The sequence below is a fragment of the Ammospiza nelsoni genome, chromosome 1 (genome assembly GCF_027579445.1).
Source record: "Ammospiza nelsoni isolate bAmmNel1 chromosome 1, bAmmNel1.pri, whole genome shotgun sequence".
In the NCBI taxonomy this organism is placed as follows: Eukaryota; Metazoa; Chordata; class Aves; order Passeriformes; family Passerellidae; genus Ammospiza; species Ammospiza nelsoni.
In genome coordinates, this window is record NC_080633.1 from 37,490,875 (window position 1) to 37,508,922 (window position 18,048).

Genomic DNA, 18,048 nt, shown 5'->3' on the forward strand with positions numbered 1-18,048 from the left:
AGTCTGTCATCTGATCCATTCTCTAAACTTTTTATTTCTGTGATGCATTTAACTCTTATATCTCTTAACAATCAAAAAAGAGACAAGGTCATATCTAATAATAGATTTGTACCAAAGAAATGTTTGGGATTTTTTTGGTGGTATATTTTTTCAATTTATTTCTGAAGATTGAAGAGAATCCCTGAATAGAGTCAAACAGATTTTTCCCCAAGATTTTACTGTTATAATATCACTCAGTGCTGTCACCCTGACAAACCAGAGCTCAGATCTGTTGCTACTTGCAGGTGGAGAAGCTATAATTTTTAAGAAATAAGTCAAGTTGGAGATGTCTTTCTTGAACATGAAAAGGGTTCAGATGGATTCTGAGAAAATGCTTTGGTTTGAAAAGACAGGTGTCTGCTAATGAAGGCAGGAGCCTCTCTTGAAATGGGAAATGCAAACCCCATTCCTCCAAATTATAATTTTGTAACTAAGGGGCTCTCAGGTAAAGACATGAGAGTAGGAATAACAGTTCTTTATTAGGAAAAATAAAAACTAAAATGCAGTAATACAAAACAACACTGACAGAATTAGAATATGACCTGACACCCTGTTGGTCAGGGTGTTGGCAGCAGTCCCATTAAATGGTTGCTGCAGTCCTCCTGGAGTGATAAGCATGGTTTTGTTGAAGCAGTGATCCTAATGAAGGGTGTAGTTTTCCTCTGAAGGTCCATTGGTGATGTAGATGGGCCTGGTCTTCCTCTGGGAATCCAGTGTGACTGTGGTGTTCCAAAGCTCAGATTATATCCAGGTAGGAATGCTTGGCTCCTCCCTCTGGGTGGAGCTTCTCATAATGGGATGATGTAATTTCATCAGTCATGCAGTGACACTCAATGGGCCCATTAACAGAAGAAATCTCCCTGGAGGGAGGATTGGTTGCGCAAGAGATTAAAAAAAATCTGCCTCACTTGGTTCTGACAGATGGCAATAGAATACACACCCCTGGCCACATCTTGCATTTGCAACCTAAGACAGAAAGAGAACAAAAAAACCAAGAAAATAGTTTTCAGGTTGAAGCTTCTTTCCATTTTAATCTTCCTTATTTTTGTGAAAAAATACAACTTAGCTCAAATATTAAAAGCAATGTTACAATCTTCTCTAGAACTAAAGAAAATTGAAGCACCATAAACACTTATAAATAACTCAGAAGATTTTCTTAGAAAAAATTTGAAAAGCTTATTCCTTTTCTCTGTCAGCTTTATTGTAGACAGTAAGACTGGTAGGTGATATGACTGATGGAAGAATCAGATGTTATGATGAATAAATATTTGTTTCCTCCTTTAGTCATTGTTTTTTTATTAGACTTAAGGTCTAAATGTACATTTTGTGCTCACTATTAGATCTTGGTGGACTTTCACATTAATGCAAACAGTTCACATTCAAAGATTCTCAAGCACTGCAGTAAGGAACTTGCATTCTGCAATGCAGATCATCAACCATCATCCTGTGTCTTGTGTAAAAAGCGTGAGGTTGTGACTCTAATAATTTTAATCTAGTCATAAATTAATGTTACATTAAGAGTACTAAATCAAATAAGCCCACTTAATGTAACTGGGTGACTTTACAAAAAGTGTAGACTCAAGGTTACAACATTCTGATAATGGTGTAAATAACTGATTTGTGTTATAAATGTGTTTATTTGAATATAAGCACCAGTGAGTATAATCTTTATCTAACTGATTTATGTGATATAGTATTCATTTGAAACATGAAAGATGGTAAACTGCTCAGTGTTCCTTTTCTGGTTTTATATTTTGCTGGAAATATGGAGTCTTTATATCAGTAAGTCAAAAGCAAAGACACATCTATGATCAATAGAATGGCTGAGTAAGAAAAATAAAGCAAAGATTTTCTGTAAATTTTACTTCATATTTTCTAGCTAGATTTTTAGGTCTGTATCTGTAGTCCAGGTAGTCACACTATGGCTGTAACTAGACGCATTCAAAGAAATGTGCATGGAGCACTAGAAGAGACTTTGATTAATCATGTAACTGGTAACCACTGTACTGTAGGATACTGATATTCCTCCCCCAGAGTTTGAATAACAGCTAAATTTTCCCCAGAATAATTTTCTTTTTCTAGAGTTATTATCTGATTTAAATCTCCAGCTCTAAGAAAAGGTTTATGGAGTATTTTCAAGACATTGTAACACTGCTTTTAAATCCCTGCAGTGAATTTAAAGAAAATAGTGTGTTTATGATCATCTCTCAAGGGTCCCTTGTCTGTTAAAATGTTGAATTAATGTGTCTCAGAACATGTATAACTGCATTGAAAGTAGTAAGATTGACAACATACTTAAATTTAAGCATAAGTTTCCAGGCATTTGTTGCATTGTGGCTCTGACAAGCACATCTTTGATGGATGATCTATATTCTCTGAGAAATACCAGAGAAATGTTGAGAGAATTCTTCTTATGTCGCTGCTGCCTCAGAAATGCAGTGGGGAGATCTATCTGATATAGGATCTTCAGCTGTATTACAGCTTTGTAGTCATGGATTGAGGTATCACAAAATAGTCATGGATTGAAGAAATAGTCTATCTACTTTGATTTTATTCATATTTCTGAGAAGATGGAGCAATATCCCTTTTATGAGCATGGTTTGCATAAGCACTCATTTGGACTTGACAAGGTCTTGGTTTTTAGCTGTGTTACCCAAGACTGACTGTATTCTTGAGCATACGGTGTGCCTCCTGGGGATGGTTCTGTGGATGGCCAGGAACTGGACCTGATGATCCTGGTAGGTCCCTTCCAACTCAGCTTAATCTGTGATTCTGTGATGTGTGTCAACCTGTGCTTAAGCATGACAAAAATACATATGAAAGTGTTCTTCTGACTTGGGGTGATACAAGTAAGAGCATGGATATGAATTAAATTATTCATGAGAAAAGCATCTAGCTAGAGGTGTAACTGCTTTAGCCTTTAAAGTTCTCTAAAACACAGACAGAGATAAACAATAATAACAGCCCATTTTGTGACATTGTCAGGGAAGAGGATGAAGGGAGAAAATAATTAGGGCGTCTCATATGAAACTACATTTTTCAATTGATGTTTCCTATGATAACTTGTGTGATGTTGTATTTGAGCGTACTTCCATTATCTGTTTCCCTTTGTTATGTGTGCAAACCTTCTCTAACATCCTCCTGTAAATAAATCTTTTCCTTCCTCTAACCAAAGATAAAGTAGAATTGGTTTAGTTTTACAATTTTTATGTTGTCTTATGTATTCAAAAACCATAAAGAAGTGCAGAAAAAAAAGCTTGTTAGCTTTAGTGTATTTTAAAAACTCATTAAAAATAGCCTAAGAAGTGTTTTATCTGGTGGGGGTTATTTCCTGTTTTATTGCACTATTTGCTTCAAAGTTTATGCTCCTATATTTGCATAGACAGCAGCTGAGTCTTTCATTTCTAGATAGGTATGTCTGGGAGCCTGAATATCAATACTTCTAAGAAGCATAATGGATCTTGGTTACTTTTCAATAATATTTTTAAAGCTTTCTGTCTTCTGGGAAAAGAAAGGCAGGAGAACATCTCACCAAGTTCATTCATTTTAATTAATAATAAGCTTCCAATTGTTTAATTTTACTCTTCCATAACTATCCAGTGCAGTGTTTTTAACTTCTGCAACCGTCTCATTCCAGTTTTCAGATATTGCCTTTCTTTATCTATTTTGTTTGTTTTTAATTTTATTGAATTAAAATTGAAGAAAGCAGTAATATCTGAAAAATTATCAGTACTTTATTTGTCTACTCACAGGACTATTTGAATAGGAGACCTTCAAAAGGAGTTGAGATCAGTGCAATGGTTCAGTGAAAATATGCACAGGCTTTCTGGGTAATGGCAATGCATTATTTGCTGAATAAGAACAAAAGGGTTTGAGTATTTTGTATCTAAGGTGGAATAACTGTAGAGAGAAGAATAACTATAGAGAGAATAACTATAGAGAGAAGAGCTCAATTTTCTGTTTGTGGATCATTTAGTTTTTGGTGGAAGACAAACACTGGATACTAATTATGGCCATAAAATTATACTTTTTATGAACAGACTGGAGAGTTATTTTAAGTGATTCCCTGCAGTATACTACTTTGCCACCTGTGGGGGGAAAAAACCCTATACCCATCCCTTCCTCCACTCTCCACACACACACTGGCATCTCAAGACTTGATCTATGGTTTACATTTTCAAGAGAAAAAATTGATCTTGATTTGCACTAAGATTTTCTCTATTTGTTTGTATTTTTCTCTCTATCTCTCTAAATATTATTTAACAATTAATGTTTTTAAAGCAGTATGTTTAACAGCGCTAAAGCTCTGATTTGTGTGGCATGACACTGTAGACTTAGGAGACTTGTGTGGCCATTGCAATCTATCACAAATATAAATGACTCAAAATCTTTCAAAAACTGTTTTAAATCATATGAATTCCTTGAATCTCACTTGTTTAATATGTAGAGATTTAAAACTATGGCATAAACCTTGTAGAAATTAATATAATCATTCATGACTTACACAGTAATTCAAGCATATGTATTGTACTGAAAATAAGGTGTTGAATGAAATTCATTGGAATAAGATGAGAAAGTATTAAATGCTATAAATTTTATTAGATTGCTTTAAAATGGAAGGTTTGTTTTCTTTTTCCTTTCATCTTTTTAATCATTATTATAATGATTATCATTTCCTATCTTTGCAAGTGCACAGAAAGTCATTTCATCAACAATTTCTGTGTCTGGAGGACACCTCTAAGAAAACTTCTGCATTTTGAAAGGAAATAGCAGTGTCTTGAAATTTTGAAGGTGTGGTTTCAGGCTGTAATAGTCTAAAATTCAGGAAAGGACAAAGGGAGTGGTTGGAAATTATCTCTGGGAATTTATTTCTAAGCAACAAATGGTCTCATCTGTGAATGCATATGAACAGAGCATGTAAACAGAGTCACATTGTTGATACACCTAATATGTGAAAGAGAAGGTAATAAGAAAATGTTCATGCTCTATGGATTGCCTAGTAATGTGAAAAAACAATGCAAAATATATATGCTGAAAAACAGTAGTAAGATTCTTAAAGATTCTCCCTCAAAACATCAAAGTCAAGTAGGCAAGACCATTATAATGTCAAAAATCTTAACAATAAGCTTCCTTGGATACTTGTGAGGACAAGAGATGCTTTTCTGCACACAAGATGCTGTTTCCAAGCACAAAAATATCAACCTCGACCTAAAGAAGAAAAATGCAAGCCACAAGTGATCATTCCATGGAAGTATTTCTGTATCTTCAGGTAGATGCAGATAAGTGTTATGGTAATGGAGGCACCCTGAAAATTTTACTTGTATTACCTCTACTAACTCCTCTTTATTAGAGCTACAATCAGAAAAAAGTTTTATTTTTCATTTACTGTCCTATACTACAGTGATAAGACAATATTGCATTTTTCAATAAGATTAAAGTGTTTAAATCTTTTCTAGGTAATCTAATCTAGGTAATTTCCATGGAAATGATTTGATGCTTAATAGTTTACCATACTTTTTGTGAATTAGCATGTGGTCTTTTTTCCCTATTATTGGTATGATTTATGGCTATTATCTATGTGAATTGCTGTCAAACTTCATAGAGTAAGTCTGAGAAAAATATTTCAGGTTTTCCCTTGGAATTGGTCAAAAATTGGAAATGAATGAAGCAGTTATGCCACTTCCCACTGAATATTTTATTTATTTGATCTTTGCTTTGTTTACTGCAATATTTGTGTGAAGGAAAATCTGTTCATGAAATACCCAACATCCATGTCTTCTTTACATAGGTTAAATTTAATGAAAAGCTATATCATGTGATTGATATTTCTCCACTCTTTGGAATTACTTCTTTCTGCCATATTTCTGCAGGTTCTATTTAGAAAATTGCCCATGAAGAAATTTTCACACTTCTTCAGTCACATCTACTAGCTTCTTTTCAAAGCAGAGCTAACAGTTCATTTTTCAGACATATTTCAAGTCTTTTGCTTTTCTTTCAAGACTCCAAAGTCTTTCTTTGTAGAAAAGTCAATAAAACATATTTTAGCTATTCAATATGTTCAGGGATTGAGTCTGTTTTCAAAAGATACAGCATAGTATATAAGAAAAAAGTCTTTCCAGTTTAGTGTGTTATTATAATGGTCATGATATGTTATGATTTCCTGGTGTGTCAGCTGCTATGGGACTGAGATTAGCTAATCACAGTGAGGCACCCTCATAGTCAAAGAAAGCAACTAAAAAGGACAAACCCCAAAGGCTAAAAATCAAAGAAGCAGGTAAAAGAAATGACCCCCCTCTCTTGACATTGGGATGCTGGCCGTTCATGTGTACAGCAGCCAAAGTATGGAGTTTGATAGAACATATCATGTTAGTGCACTATATTAGTGACCACATCCTTCTGGTGGGAGTGACTCTTGTTATAAAAATACCCACTCAGAAGATGCCTTCAGATTTATTTTTTTATATGTACTAATGAGTAATTTACCCAAGAAAAACAGTATTTCCACTTGGATGTAACTTCAATATCACATTACTTTCCACTGTAAGGACAAATAGTAAGGAAGAGCAAATCAGACTGTCAGTTACAGATGAATTTTGGGTGTCAGTGCTGCTATGATCCATCACACCCAAAAATGAATTTTCTTCCATTAATATCACTGAAAATGTTGTTTACTTGACAAACTTGAATGATTCAAGGCTTAGAACATATATCATAGCACTGCCTTAGGATAGGGACCGTGCCACTCCTCATGTACCATGCAGTGATAAGCAACTTGGTGTCAAATGGTAAATAAACTCTTCTCACTGGAGAAGTTTGGTAAAACTGCTCAGTGTATTCAATTGTGACTTTAACAGCAAAAGCTCTGAGTTATAGTTACTCCATGCTAGCAGAAATCTCTTATTCAGAGGTCCATCATGTTACATAATATCATGTGAATTGTGGTAAAGATTTTAAGAATTTGTAGTTTTTAGCCATGTTCCTGCTGTTCATCCGAACTCTAGTCATCCAGCTAAAGCCACAAGACTTTTAAAAAAGAGCTGCTTTCAATGGAGGTGTACTGTGGCTCTTAAATGTGTTTTTCAGATTCTGACTGCCCACACAAATTAAATGGGGTTGTTTGCACAATATTCTCAAGTGCTAGTGTCCAGGAGAAAATGATATTTGGGGTTGTGCCCAAAGGAAAATAGGAGGGAGAGGTATATTCGATAGCCATATTTTACATTTTTAAATTTACAGTTGCTTAAGGGCTAATTCTAATCCTTTTCCATAATTTTCTTGAATGATAATGTTCCTCAATGAGATTCTTTTTTCTTTTTTTTTTTTTTTTCTTTTTAAGCAGGAGAAGAGAAAAAAATTTTCTACTTAACAAAACACCATCCTGGTAGTACAATGATGGGTCTTGATATTCCATTTTAGATACCAAGTCCATTAGGATCTAGACATTGTATCTTGAGATGCTTAATTTCTTTAAGTTCCAGCAGTATATAATTTGGTCAAACTTCTTCTTTCTCACTTTCTCATCAACACAATGCACCTGAGACTTCAGTTATATGTAGTTTTGTATGATCTTTCAGTTCTCAAAGATTCTGACAAGAACTAGAAATTTTTACCATCTAGTTGTGTCTTAAATAGAAGCTGTCATATTTAAGCCATGTATTAAAGAAGCTGTGTTCAGATAAAGCATGTTTTCCTGAAGGTCATCAACTCTCTTCAAAGACCTTAAAGAATCCATAACTCTATTTACTTATGGCTTTTAAACCACATATTTCTGTTTTTGGAGGTTTTTTTATCAACCTGCAGAAGTGACATCTAGTTAAGTGTTTGGTTTTTAAACTATTGCTTCCTTCTGACTCTTATTTTGGGCACACTGGATTGTAATTTATCATCTGATATGACACAACCTTGCTTTGCTGTTTCATTCCAAAATTACCTAAGTATATAAGACGTATTGAATGCATCTGGACTTTCTGTGAGATTATTATTAGCTTCTCTTGTAATGACACGAAACTATTTATCATTATCCTTACTATTTACAAAGGAACTCAAGTTTGCTATTAGTGTTTTTTTCCTAAAACTGTATTTTTCCTTCATCATGGGCACCAGTGATTTCTTTCTCTTGCTCAAACAGGTCTAGGTTTTCATTAAAAATTTTCTATAGTTTGTACTGGTTGTTACTTAATATCTGTTCACTCTTTGGTATAACTTTCTAAAAAAGAAGAAAAAATACTGTTTCTCAACCACCTTCAATAGGCTTTCAATAAGACATAATTTTGATTATGTTATTTATATAATATGTATTTTATTATATTTTATATATCTATTACAAAAAATTTCTACATTTTAGTACTTAGTTTATTGGCACTTAACCTTTCTTGTGCCTTTTTTTTTCTTGTAAGCTTTACTTGATTTCATAGTGGCTCAAGCTCTTACACAATGGTATAAGATGAGCATTACTTTCTTTTCCTATGTAAACCCAATTCCAGCTCCCTCACCTGATCATGTCAGCCTATGAAAGAAAATCATCAAGCTAGTTGTGGTTATAAATGTCTGGAAGGAAGATGCTGAACTGAAAAATCATGCTTCCATTTGAATAAATTGTTCCTAGACAATTTACTAGGAATGTTTATCTCAACAGTAAAATAAAAAAAATAAGAGTTTATATAGGGACAGATAAATTGTTCTTCAAACAATATGGCACTAACATTTCCTGGAAACTTTCCTAAAAGCTCTATGGGCAGATTCTAATATCATTATCCTTGTATCATTAAATAAAATTTGCTAAAACAATCAGATACATCAGAAAGAGCCTGGACTTTGGGGAAGGTATTACTAGCTATGGACAACCAATGTAAAATCACTTAAGGAAAGTGAAAAAAAAAATACGAGAAATTAGAGATGAGTCAGTCATACCATACCATACCATACCATACCATACCATACCATACCATACCATACCATACCAAAAGAGGGAGATAATGTAGAAAACTGTCTTCCCTGAAAATCAATGGGCTTAACATACCTAAAATTGTCTAGTTTTCAATACAGGTTTGAATGGCTGCAGTCTAACAAAAACTCACTGCTTACATGTATGCCACTTGCCCTAAAGGCACAGGGGTTTTAATCTCATTTAGCTCCCAGTGAAAGACAGTTAAACTGAGGCATATTACATTGCATTTTCTGAAATTTAAGACTATGTCATGGGCAGTTATTTATTCACCTGCCTAATCCTGAAATGTTATTCCACTATAACTTGATCATATGTTTAATCCCAGCAGGATTTATTTTTAAACAATCATGCCTAAAGAGAGAAAAAAATGTTGTCACAGGGAAATTAGCTGCTTCAGGTAAAATAATCCTGTTTATGGATAAAGTGGCTCAGCTGGCCTCCAGATTACTATTTTTTTAACAGGGATTAGAAATTGAGATTCCACAAAACACATATTTAAAATTTTACAAGGCGAAAACATCTTATGATTAATAGGTTAGCTTGATGACTATCAGTTTGTGGCTTTTGTTCCATTTATATAATTTAGGAAACTAATCTGCATTACACCCTAAGTAGAACCTCCATTTTTTAACATAATTTTTTTTCCCTTTGCTGAACACCAACTTCAGTTGGTGTTTTCCTACTATTCACTGCGTAAATGTGTCTGTGTGTGAATGTGTTGCACAGTAGAAATCTAGATAAAGGCCACTTGGTGAAGGATGTAGCATGTCATGCAGAGCTTTAATCCAAGAGAGGCCACCAGTTTCAAAACCTTATGAGCTTGCTTAGATTTCCCAGCTCTTTTATGCCCAGTTATGAAATAAGTTGCCCTTTCTTAGGAATTGAGCATTGCTAGGGTGTGGATTTCACACTGGAAGCTTGTGAAAAATAAAATAGTCACCAATAGGTGAGTAAAAGCAATTAGAATGCTCAAATAAGGAAATAATTGTTTAGAGCTTTCCAGTTATATTGTGTTATTGGAATGTTATTGGAATTTGTCATGTATTTGGAATGAAAATATCAAAGACCCATGTAGACATGATAATTACAAATTTGGAAGACATTTGGGGGATAATGGTCCCAGTGTTCTTGTGTTTACTGGTGTGAATAATGTGTAAGAGTTAATGGGAGTAAAATATATAAATAAATCAGGAACTGGAACTGTATATAGATTACAATTTTAAATTCATTTCATGGCTGAAAAAGCTGGGGTTTTTTTTATAAAAATGCATTTTCTATAATCTTTCAGTGTATCTTTGCATGAGTTTTAGAGATATCACATTTGTTACAAGATTTTTTTTTTAAGGGATGTGTGTCGACCAGTAGTGGAAATAACAGACTGAGAGAATCCATGCAGATGGAGCTAATTAGCCGTGGGATCCAACCAGGAGAAAAATCACAGTCATGGTTTCACAAATTCACTGTTTATTATCTCTGCATGCATCTTAAGGACTTACTGCCTGATGGGGCTCCAGGTCTGTGTTCTATTGGGTTGGTAGGAAAAGGTGATCAGTCTGCAGGGCAGAGAGAAAGGGGACTCAGAGGAACAGGACTCAAAAAGTAGAAAGCAATTGCATCAGCAGGGAGCTGTGATCAGAGGGTGTGTGGAGCAGAAGCCCATTTTCCTACACAGTGTGCAAGGGTGATGTGATTCCTAGTTCCAAGCCTCTGAAATTGGAGATCTTGGCTCCTCCCTGTTGGGTGCTTTCAGGTCAAGTTTACCTTTGTGTTCAACAGACAAAAAAAAGCCCCTCACTGCTTGCAAGGCTGACACTCTTTGCTCAAGGTTCACACACAGCCGTGAGTGCAGAAACGAGTGGGGAAGGAGGAGATCATGGCGGGCTTAAGACACATTGGCGTTTGTTAACACAACATGTGTCTGTTTTAAACACAGTATAAGTCTTGTGGAAAAGGCCATGTGGTTAAACATTATTTAAGGACTTTTCTTAAACTCAATAGGATAGTCTAGACTCTATACTGAGCTTTAATTTTCTTGAATCCTGACTTTTTTTCTGTCTCATTTGAACTGAATTTGAATTATATAACAAAATAAGAACTCATATTTTTCCTAATACAGATGTTTCACTTTTTTTTCCCTCTCTACATCAAGAAAAAAATGGTATTTTAGATATGTGTGTGCTGTGCTTCAAGACAGGTGCAATAAGTTAAACAGTTTGATATTTTCTGCTATTCCTTCTGCTTTAGTTTTAGGCAACTTTTTAATGACATTTCTCATGTCAGAGACATTTTTAAATGCTCTGTTTTGCTTTCCTGAGCACATGATGTGTGGCTCACAAGACCAGTTAAAATGATCCTTTCCTATCTCACATTTTAAAAAATTGAGATAAAATAAATTCAGATTTCTTTTTTCTTTAGACATAATCTTTGTTATTGATGTTTGGTGAGAGGTGCTAAAGCAGAAGAGAGATTGTAGTCTTTGTCCCAGCTTGAACGAATCAAACACAGCTTTAAATATGAAGTTTGCACAGGCTGAAACTTTTGTTAGAACATACTTAAAGATAGTGTGAATATCTTTACCCTTGAATACCTTTGTGAATATCTTTAAGCATACTTAAAGATATTCAAATATATCTCTTGTAGAAAAAATTTAGCCCACTAATTATCCAAATATATTGGGGTCACTTCATATATGATTTAAGAATCAGAGATTAAATGTCCCTCTTGCCTTGTTTACAGGTGTAAACTTAAAATTGTTGCCCTTCATGTTGTAGGAAATGATTAAAATCACCTCATCTGAGAGCATTTGGAACAAACTCAGCACTAGAGAAAACCATTAGTTTTGAAGCCCTTGAATTATCTGGAATCTCCAAAACTTTACATTATTGATGCCTGTGTTGATTTTCAGATTGTTCTTTCAATTTTCATCAGTTTGTAGAAGCTGCTACACAGTTAGATTACCAAACAATTTCTAAAATGTTAAATAATGCATTGGTATTTTCTATTTTTACATTAGTAAATAAATTATTAGTGATAAGAAAACATTTATTTAAAAAAGGAAAAAGAAATCTTCACTTTCTTAGCAGAAATCTCCAAAAACATTTTAGAATATATAATTCTTAGAAATAATACAATCTCTCAGAAGAAATGGTCATTTTCTAAACTTGTGTTAAAGATTTTGTTGTGGTCTTAGAAGTTTCTTGCTTCAGGAGTTCTTTTCTTGTGTTTTCCCTTACAGATATCTCAGTAAGTACTTTAGCACAGCAGTTAAGCTGTAAATAAGATTGCTCAGATGAAGAAGCTGTTTACACCCAAGTATAGCTCAGAAAATTGTTCAGAAATGCAAGATGGGTCACACTTACTTCCCACCCTCTGGACTTTTATCTAATAAACTGGATGCAGAAAGAAGCACTTAACATTTCCTATTTTTTTTTTTTTTTTGATATAGCTATTATCTGGGGCTGTTGCCCTAAATTGCCTTGATAGGACAGCAGAAAAGTGTGCAGTGCAGAAAAACCTCTAATCTCCTCAATCTTGAACAGTGAATTGCATATGCACATTGATAGGCCTTTGGTGTACTGGATGTATTTATATTTAAAGCAAGAATTTATCCCCTTTTCTGTTAAAGCTTTAGTGGTTTCCCAGACACTAATGGGACATAAATAAGCAAATACTTTTTCTGACTTTGATAACTACACCTTGGAGTTTGTGACACAAATGAGAATGAGCAGTTTCAAAATACTAGTGGTGCAAATATCTTTATCTTTCTTATCTCTATGAAATAAATCTTCATGAAGGTATTCTGTATGTGACTGGTGTTGCCATGCTGACCTTGAAATGTGGCTAGTAACCGTCTCTAAAAAGCACCTGTGGAGTTAAACTGCCTTGCTCATTATGAACCATGTGAAGTTATGCTATATTCCCATTTTAGCTGTATGATTGAAAATTTCATAACATTTTTGTAGCTTTAAGAATGCAGGAATGAGACTACTTCATGAGGTAATCTAAATCATTATATCTCTGATTTCACTTATATGTTCTCTTCAGCCTGAGGACCTGGTTGAAGGAAAACATTCTTAAATAATGAACTAGTTATAACCTGCAAGACCTCAGTCCATGAACCAGATACCTGCCAATGTGTCTAGGTCACTTTGTGTTATGGTTTTGCAGTAAATCCTAAAAAAAAAAAAAAATTAAAAAAAAAAAAAAAAAAAAAAAAAAAAAAGCAGAATCAAATTATTCTCTGCCCAAAACCTGAGAAATTCCTCAGAGATTTCATTAATTTAGGATTTTCATTAACTGACTCTACTGGGTCAAAGGGAGGTAGAAGCCAAGGTCAAAGTGTTGGAATTAGTATAGGTTTATTACTAGCAAAGTACAGGTTATCCGGTACGGGAAATGATCATAGCAGGGTGTCTAGCTTCCAGCTGCAGAAGACAGCATAAAAATTTTCTGCTAGTGAAACCTGGCAAATTATTATTCTTCAGACCTAGAGCATTAGAACTTGGAGTTTGATCAAAATTTACTCTAAATGAATCTTTTCTGATACCCCAAAGGAGTGATCTAGCATGATTTTCTCCGTGTGCTGAACCTCTCTCTTGTTCTTTTTTGGCCCCAGTGGGGAGGAAAAAGATTGTCTTAGTGTAGCCTACCTAAAGAACTTCTAGAGAGAAATGCAAATCAATCTCATTTTTCCCCTAAAGCTATCTTGCTGTAAAACACCAGCCTTAATGGTTGGCTGCATTCTTTTCTGACTCTGTAAAAGTTACGTGAGTAGTTCTCACTAATATTAGTAGAAACAGGGTGCATAGCTTGAGGACAGATTATAGTCTTTGTCTTGTAGGACATGAAATAATTGAGACTTTGTTGTCAAGACCTGAGGTTTTTTCCGAGTGCTAATGTGTTTTGGCAAGACGCGTCAAAAGTACATCTCATACCGAAAGACACGCATCCCGGCATGTTAGATGGGAGCATACAAAATACACAAGCCACCAAGCAAATCATATCACTTTTGTGATCTCCACCATAGCCCAAAAGACCTTTTATTCAAGCATGTTCAGCATTTTTCAGTTGCTAAAAAAATGGTTATCCTTGAGGATGACATTCATCATCTGTGATAAGTAGCTATCACTAAAAGAGCTTAAATCACATTTTAAAATAAAATAATTATTGATTTTTATTTCAAAAAAAGTGAGTAAATTTTATGGACAAAAATAACATCTTTTTTTTCATTTAGCAAAATAACAATATTTGTACAGTTTAAAGGTCAGTGTGTGTGGATCAACCCCCTTTTTAAATCAGGGAGTGATAAATGTTTTAGACATTTTGTTTATTCCTTGAAAAGAATAATGTATTCATTGGTTTAACTCTGTGTATGTACATCTCTTACTACTATGTTTTTTGCTTCTGTATTAGAATATTCATCTGGTATTTATGATGCAGAAGAAAACCGAACAGCATTATTCTGAATTCCTGGTGCTGTGCCCAGGAATTAAGAAATCACTGTCTCTGATTCTGTTCATTCTTTGTCAAGCAGATATTATTTTAAATTTCCGAACAACATATGTCAGCAAGTCTGGCCAAGTGATATTTGAGGCAAGATCTATTTGTATCCACTATGTGACCACGTGGTTTATCATTGACTTAATTGCTGCACTTCCTTTTGATCTTCTTTATGCTTTCAACGTCACTGTGGTAAGTACTAACTTGCCTTCTCAACTGTTCTCATTTTCAAGAGGGGTTTGTTGATGTGGGTTTTTTTCCCCAGATCTGGAGACTGAAACTGAATTAACTAAAATAACTAGGTGTCTTTTACAGCTTTGTGGTGTATTTTCATTCTGGATCCACCAATTTTTAATTCAATTATCTTTACTTTGTAAACAGTTGCATCTATGTTAGCTTCATGTCTAATTACTTTACTCAAACACAGTTTGCTATGACTTTTGTTTTCTTATGGTGCATAAATTCAGTCAATTTTTCAAGACTCATACACTTTACTGTGGTAAAGTAAATCATTGTTATGGTCAGCATGTTTATTTAGTCAGGAATCCTCTTTCTCTTCAGTTGTGGGAATTTTCATGAAAAAATTACAGCACGACTACTAATTTTTTGTATGTTCTAACATGTACTGTTTACAATTGTCACTTACTTTGACTTTAGTTTCAACTCATCTTTTTTTTTTTTTTTAGGAATGTAATGACAAAAAGCTTAATCTGCTTTGAAAATGTTTGTTCTAAAATTAGGTGATGTCACAATCATGATGGATTATATTTGTGTTGGCTTACTTATGTTAACACGAAGGTTTTTATTCTGCTAGCCCCATTGTAGAGTAGAGATTTTGTAGAGTAGGGATCTACAAAGTGAAATTGCAATAAGCAAATAAGCAAACAATCCCTCCCCAGAAATGCACCCTCTGAATCAAAAAGTTCAGTTTAAAAAAAAATATCAGCAGGTGTTTCTTAATTTTGTCGATTTTTGTCATAAAAACCTAAGGTTATCAGCTGTCCACTTTCTAATTCCCATAATTTTGATCTTTCATAAACAGATGCACTCAATCTCAATTTCATTACAAGTGAGTTACAGACAAGTACAGAGATGATAGGATAAACACATACCAAAAAACACCCCAACAAACAGAAAAGAACTAGCCAGGAAGGGTCCCATACGAGGTGTCATGCTTGATTTTATAATTTATTTTCATTTCCTTCAATGAACTCTCTTTTCATGTCATTTATTACATAAAGAACCATCAATGAAATGCTAGTGAAGATGCTTTTTAGAACCTGATAGTTAGTTTCACATTGTCCACTGTTTCCTTATAAGAAGTGGGTAATCTATTTCAACATATTACTATCTCAGTTTACCCCTTGCACTCCAACCAAACAGCCAACATAATAATGTTGGCTTAATTTCTATTAATAACTTTCATTAAATTAACCATGTTTACTTTTACAGTCAAAGAAAAAATTAAAAAACCTGAAAACAAATTTTTGTCCCAAGTGGAAGGACTGATAAGATTTCTGTATTTAATTCTGGAGAAGAAAGTACTATCCAATGATTATTTTTACAAATAAAATATCAACGTTATTAAAAATGCTGCCATAATATGATTAATACACATCTCCTGTCGTACTTTTAAGCTTTTTCCCTTAATGAGACCTCTGTGTGATTCCTTGATGGGAACACATTGCCTTACTGTATCATATCTCCTGTCGTGACAAGACTTGGCAACTGTTAATATAAACCTCAAGATAACAATGACTTATCAGCTGTCTCAAAACACGGGGAGGTGTTAATCACACTACACTGTTTCCAGACTTCATGATTTAATAAGCCATTTCCTCATGTCTGTTCTCAGATTTTCACTTCATCGACTTTCAGATGTTGCCTCAACAGAACGGTGAGAAGGGGCATCAGGGAGCATCTCACCCCTTTGCTGCTCAGGCCTCGGCACAAGGGCCAAACCTTTAGGGACGCTTTAAATTCTGCAAGCCATAGGTATAGTGCCATACATACCTGGGTATGTATGGCACAGATTTGTCACACCCCACCTGGAGACTGATGGAGCCAGAGTGCATGTAAATGCTGTGGAGTCGTTTGCTGGTTTTGCATATATTCTGAAAGAAACATAAGTTAAACTGTATGAGTTGGCTCTACTGCCTTTACACCTTACCTGGATTCTGCCCTAATGTTAAAATCAGGGACTCTTGGGAGATCTGAGACCACAGACACGTTCCTGCCTATCTTCAGTGCCTGCCAAGCTCCTTCCATCCCTTTGTTCATCTGACATGAAGGTTCTCTTAATATAGGGAAATATGGTTTCAAATGTTGCCATGAAAACCAGGCCATTAAGCCCTAGCTATAATGATTGAATTGCTCCTTTTTGAATAGCTATCAATGTTTTTAGGGCAATAGTATCATTATTTGAGGCAAAGCAAATAACCAGGTGGACAAAAAATGATTAAAATCTCTCCCACCAGTCATTTCTTAAAATTTATATCCCATTTCTTCATTAATTCATTTTTTGTGTAGGAGATGATTCTTCCAAGCAGAGAACTTCATCATTGGTTTGTAGCAACTTTATTTGTTGTCAGTAGTTCTCAGGACTATGCTGATTGAGTTTGTGTTAGTCTCAAATAAAATTCTGTCCCTGTCATTTTGACAGAAAAAGGTTAACCCAGCTAGTCTAAAACGATTAACAAAATGGAAAATTTTGATGATTTTATATCTGTGGGCAAAGAAAAATCTTTCCAGGCACAAGTATGGGTGCTGACTCTTTATTTTGTCTTCCTAAATTTGTGACATAGAAAAAGAAGCTGCCTGATGGCATTTTAGATCTTTCAATGACATATTGGGCACAATACCAGAGGAGCATTTGGCATGACTAATGAGAAAATTCAGTGCAATAATACATGATTAATTACATCTGTGTTCAATTTTATGAAGAAATTATTTTGAAATGGGGCAGACCTTAGGCCTTAAAATGAAACCTGCTTCCAAATTAAAAAGAATATTATGATATATGATTCATGTCTTTGTAGTTTAACAAAAATGGTCAGAATTTAGGGAAGACTGATAACTGGCAGGGCACACAGAATTATAACAGTCCTTTTGCAATTTCTTGTTTGTAGGAATCTTAAAAAAAGAATGAAATAATTTCACCAAAGCAATCATTATTTAATTGTGATGTTTTACAACATAGGTTCCCATGGGAAGATGAAGGGTCCAATTTGTAGGGCATAGCACACATACAATCATTATATAAATAAACATTATACAATTGTTTGTATGTTACTGCTACACCTTGAAGAGCCAGTCATGAATTTATGTTTAAGTGCATTTATGTTATAAGTGCAACAGAACCATGTTTTATTCAAACAAGCTGATGAGAGAGAAGAAAAGGAGACTTTGTGAAATTAATTACCACTGGAACAGAGGCAGTTGGTAGAGTTTCATGGCAGTTAAAGAATAACTATAAATTAAAGCTGTATGACTGTAATAATATAAACCTGGCAATTACTTCAAGTATTTTTCAGCCTTCTGCCCTGGATTTGCAGATATTCTTG

The 18,048-nt window shown here is 34.4% G+C and overlaps 1 protein-coding gene across 1 annotated transcript in view; it reads left to right on the top strand.

Moving 5' to 3' along the window:
• KCNH8 (potassium voltage-gated channel subfamily H member 8) overlaps window positions 1-18,048 on the top strand; it is a 175,692-nt gene that overhangs the window by 88,595 nt on the left and 69,049 nt on the right. The window contains exon 6 of the mRNA XM_059477280.1: window positions 14,520-14,677. Coding sequence (XP_059333263.1) covers window positions 14,520-14,677 — 158 coding nt within the window. The remainder of the gene's footprint in view (window positions 1-14,519; window positions 14,678-18,048) is intronic.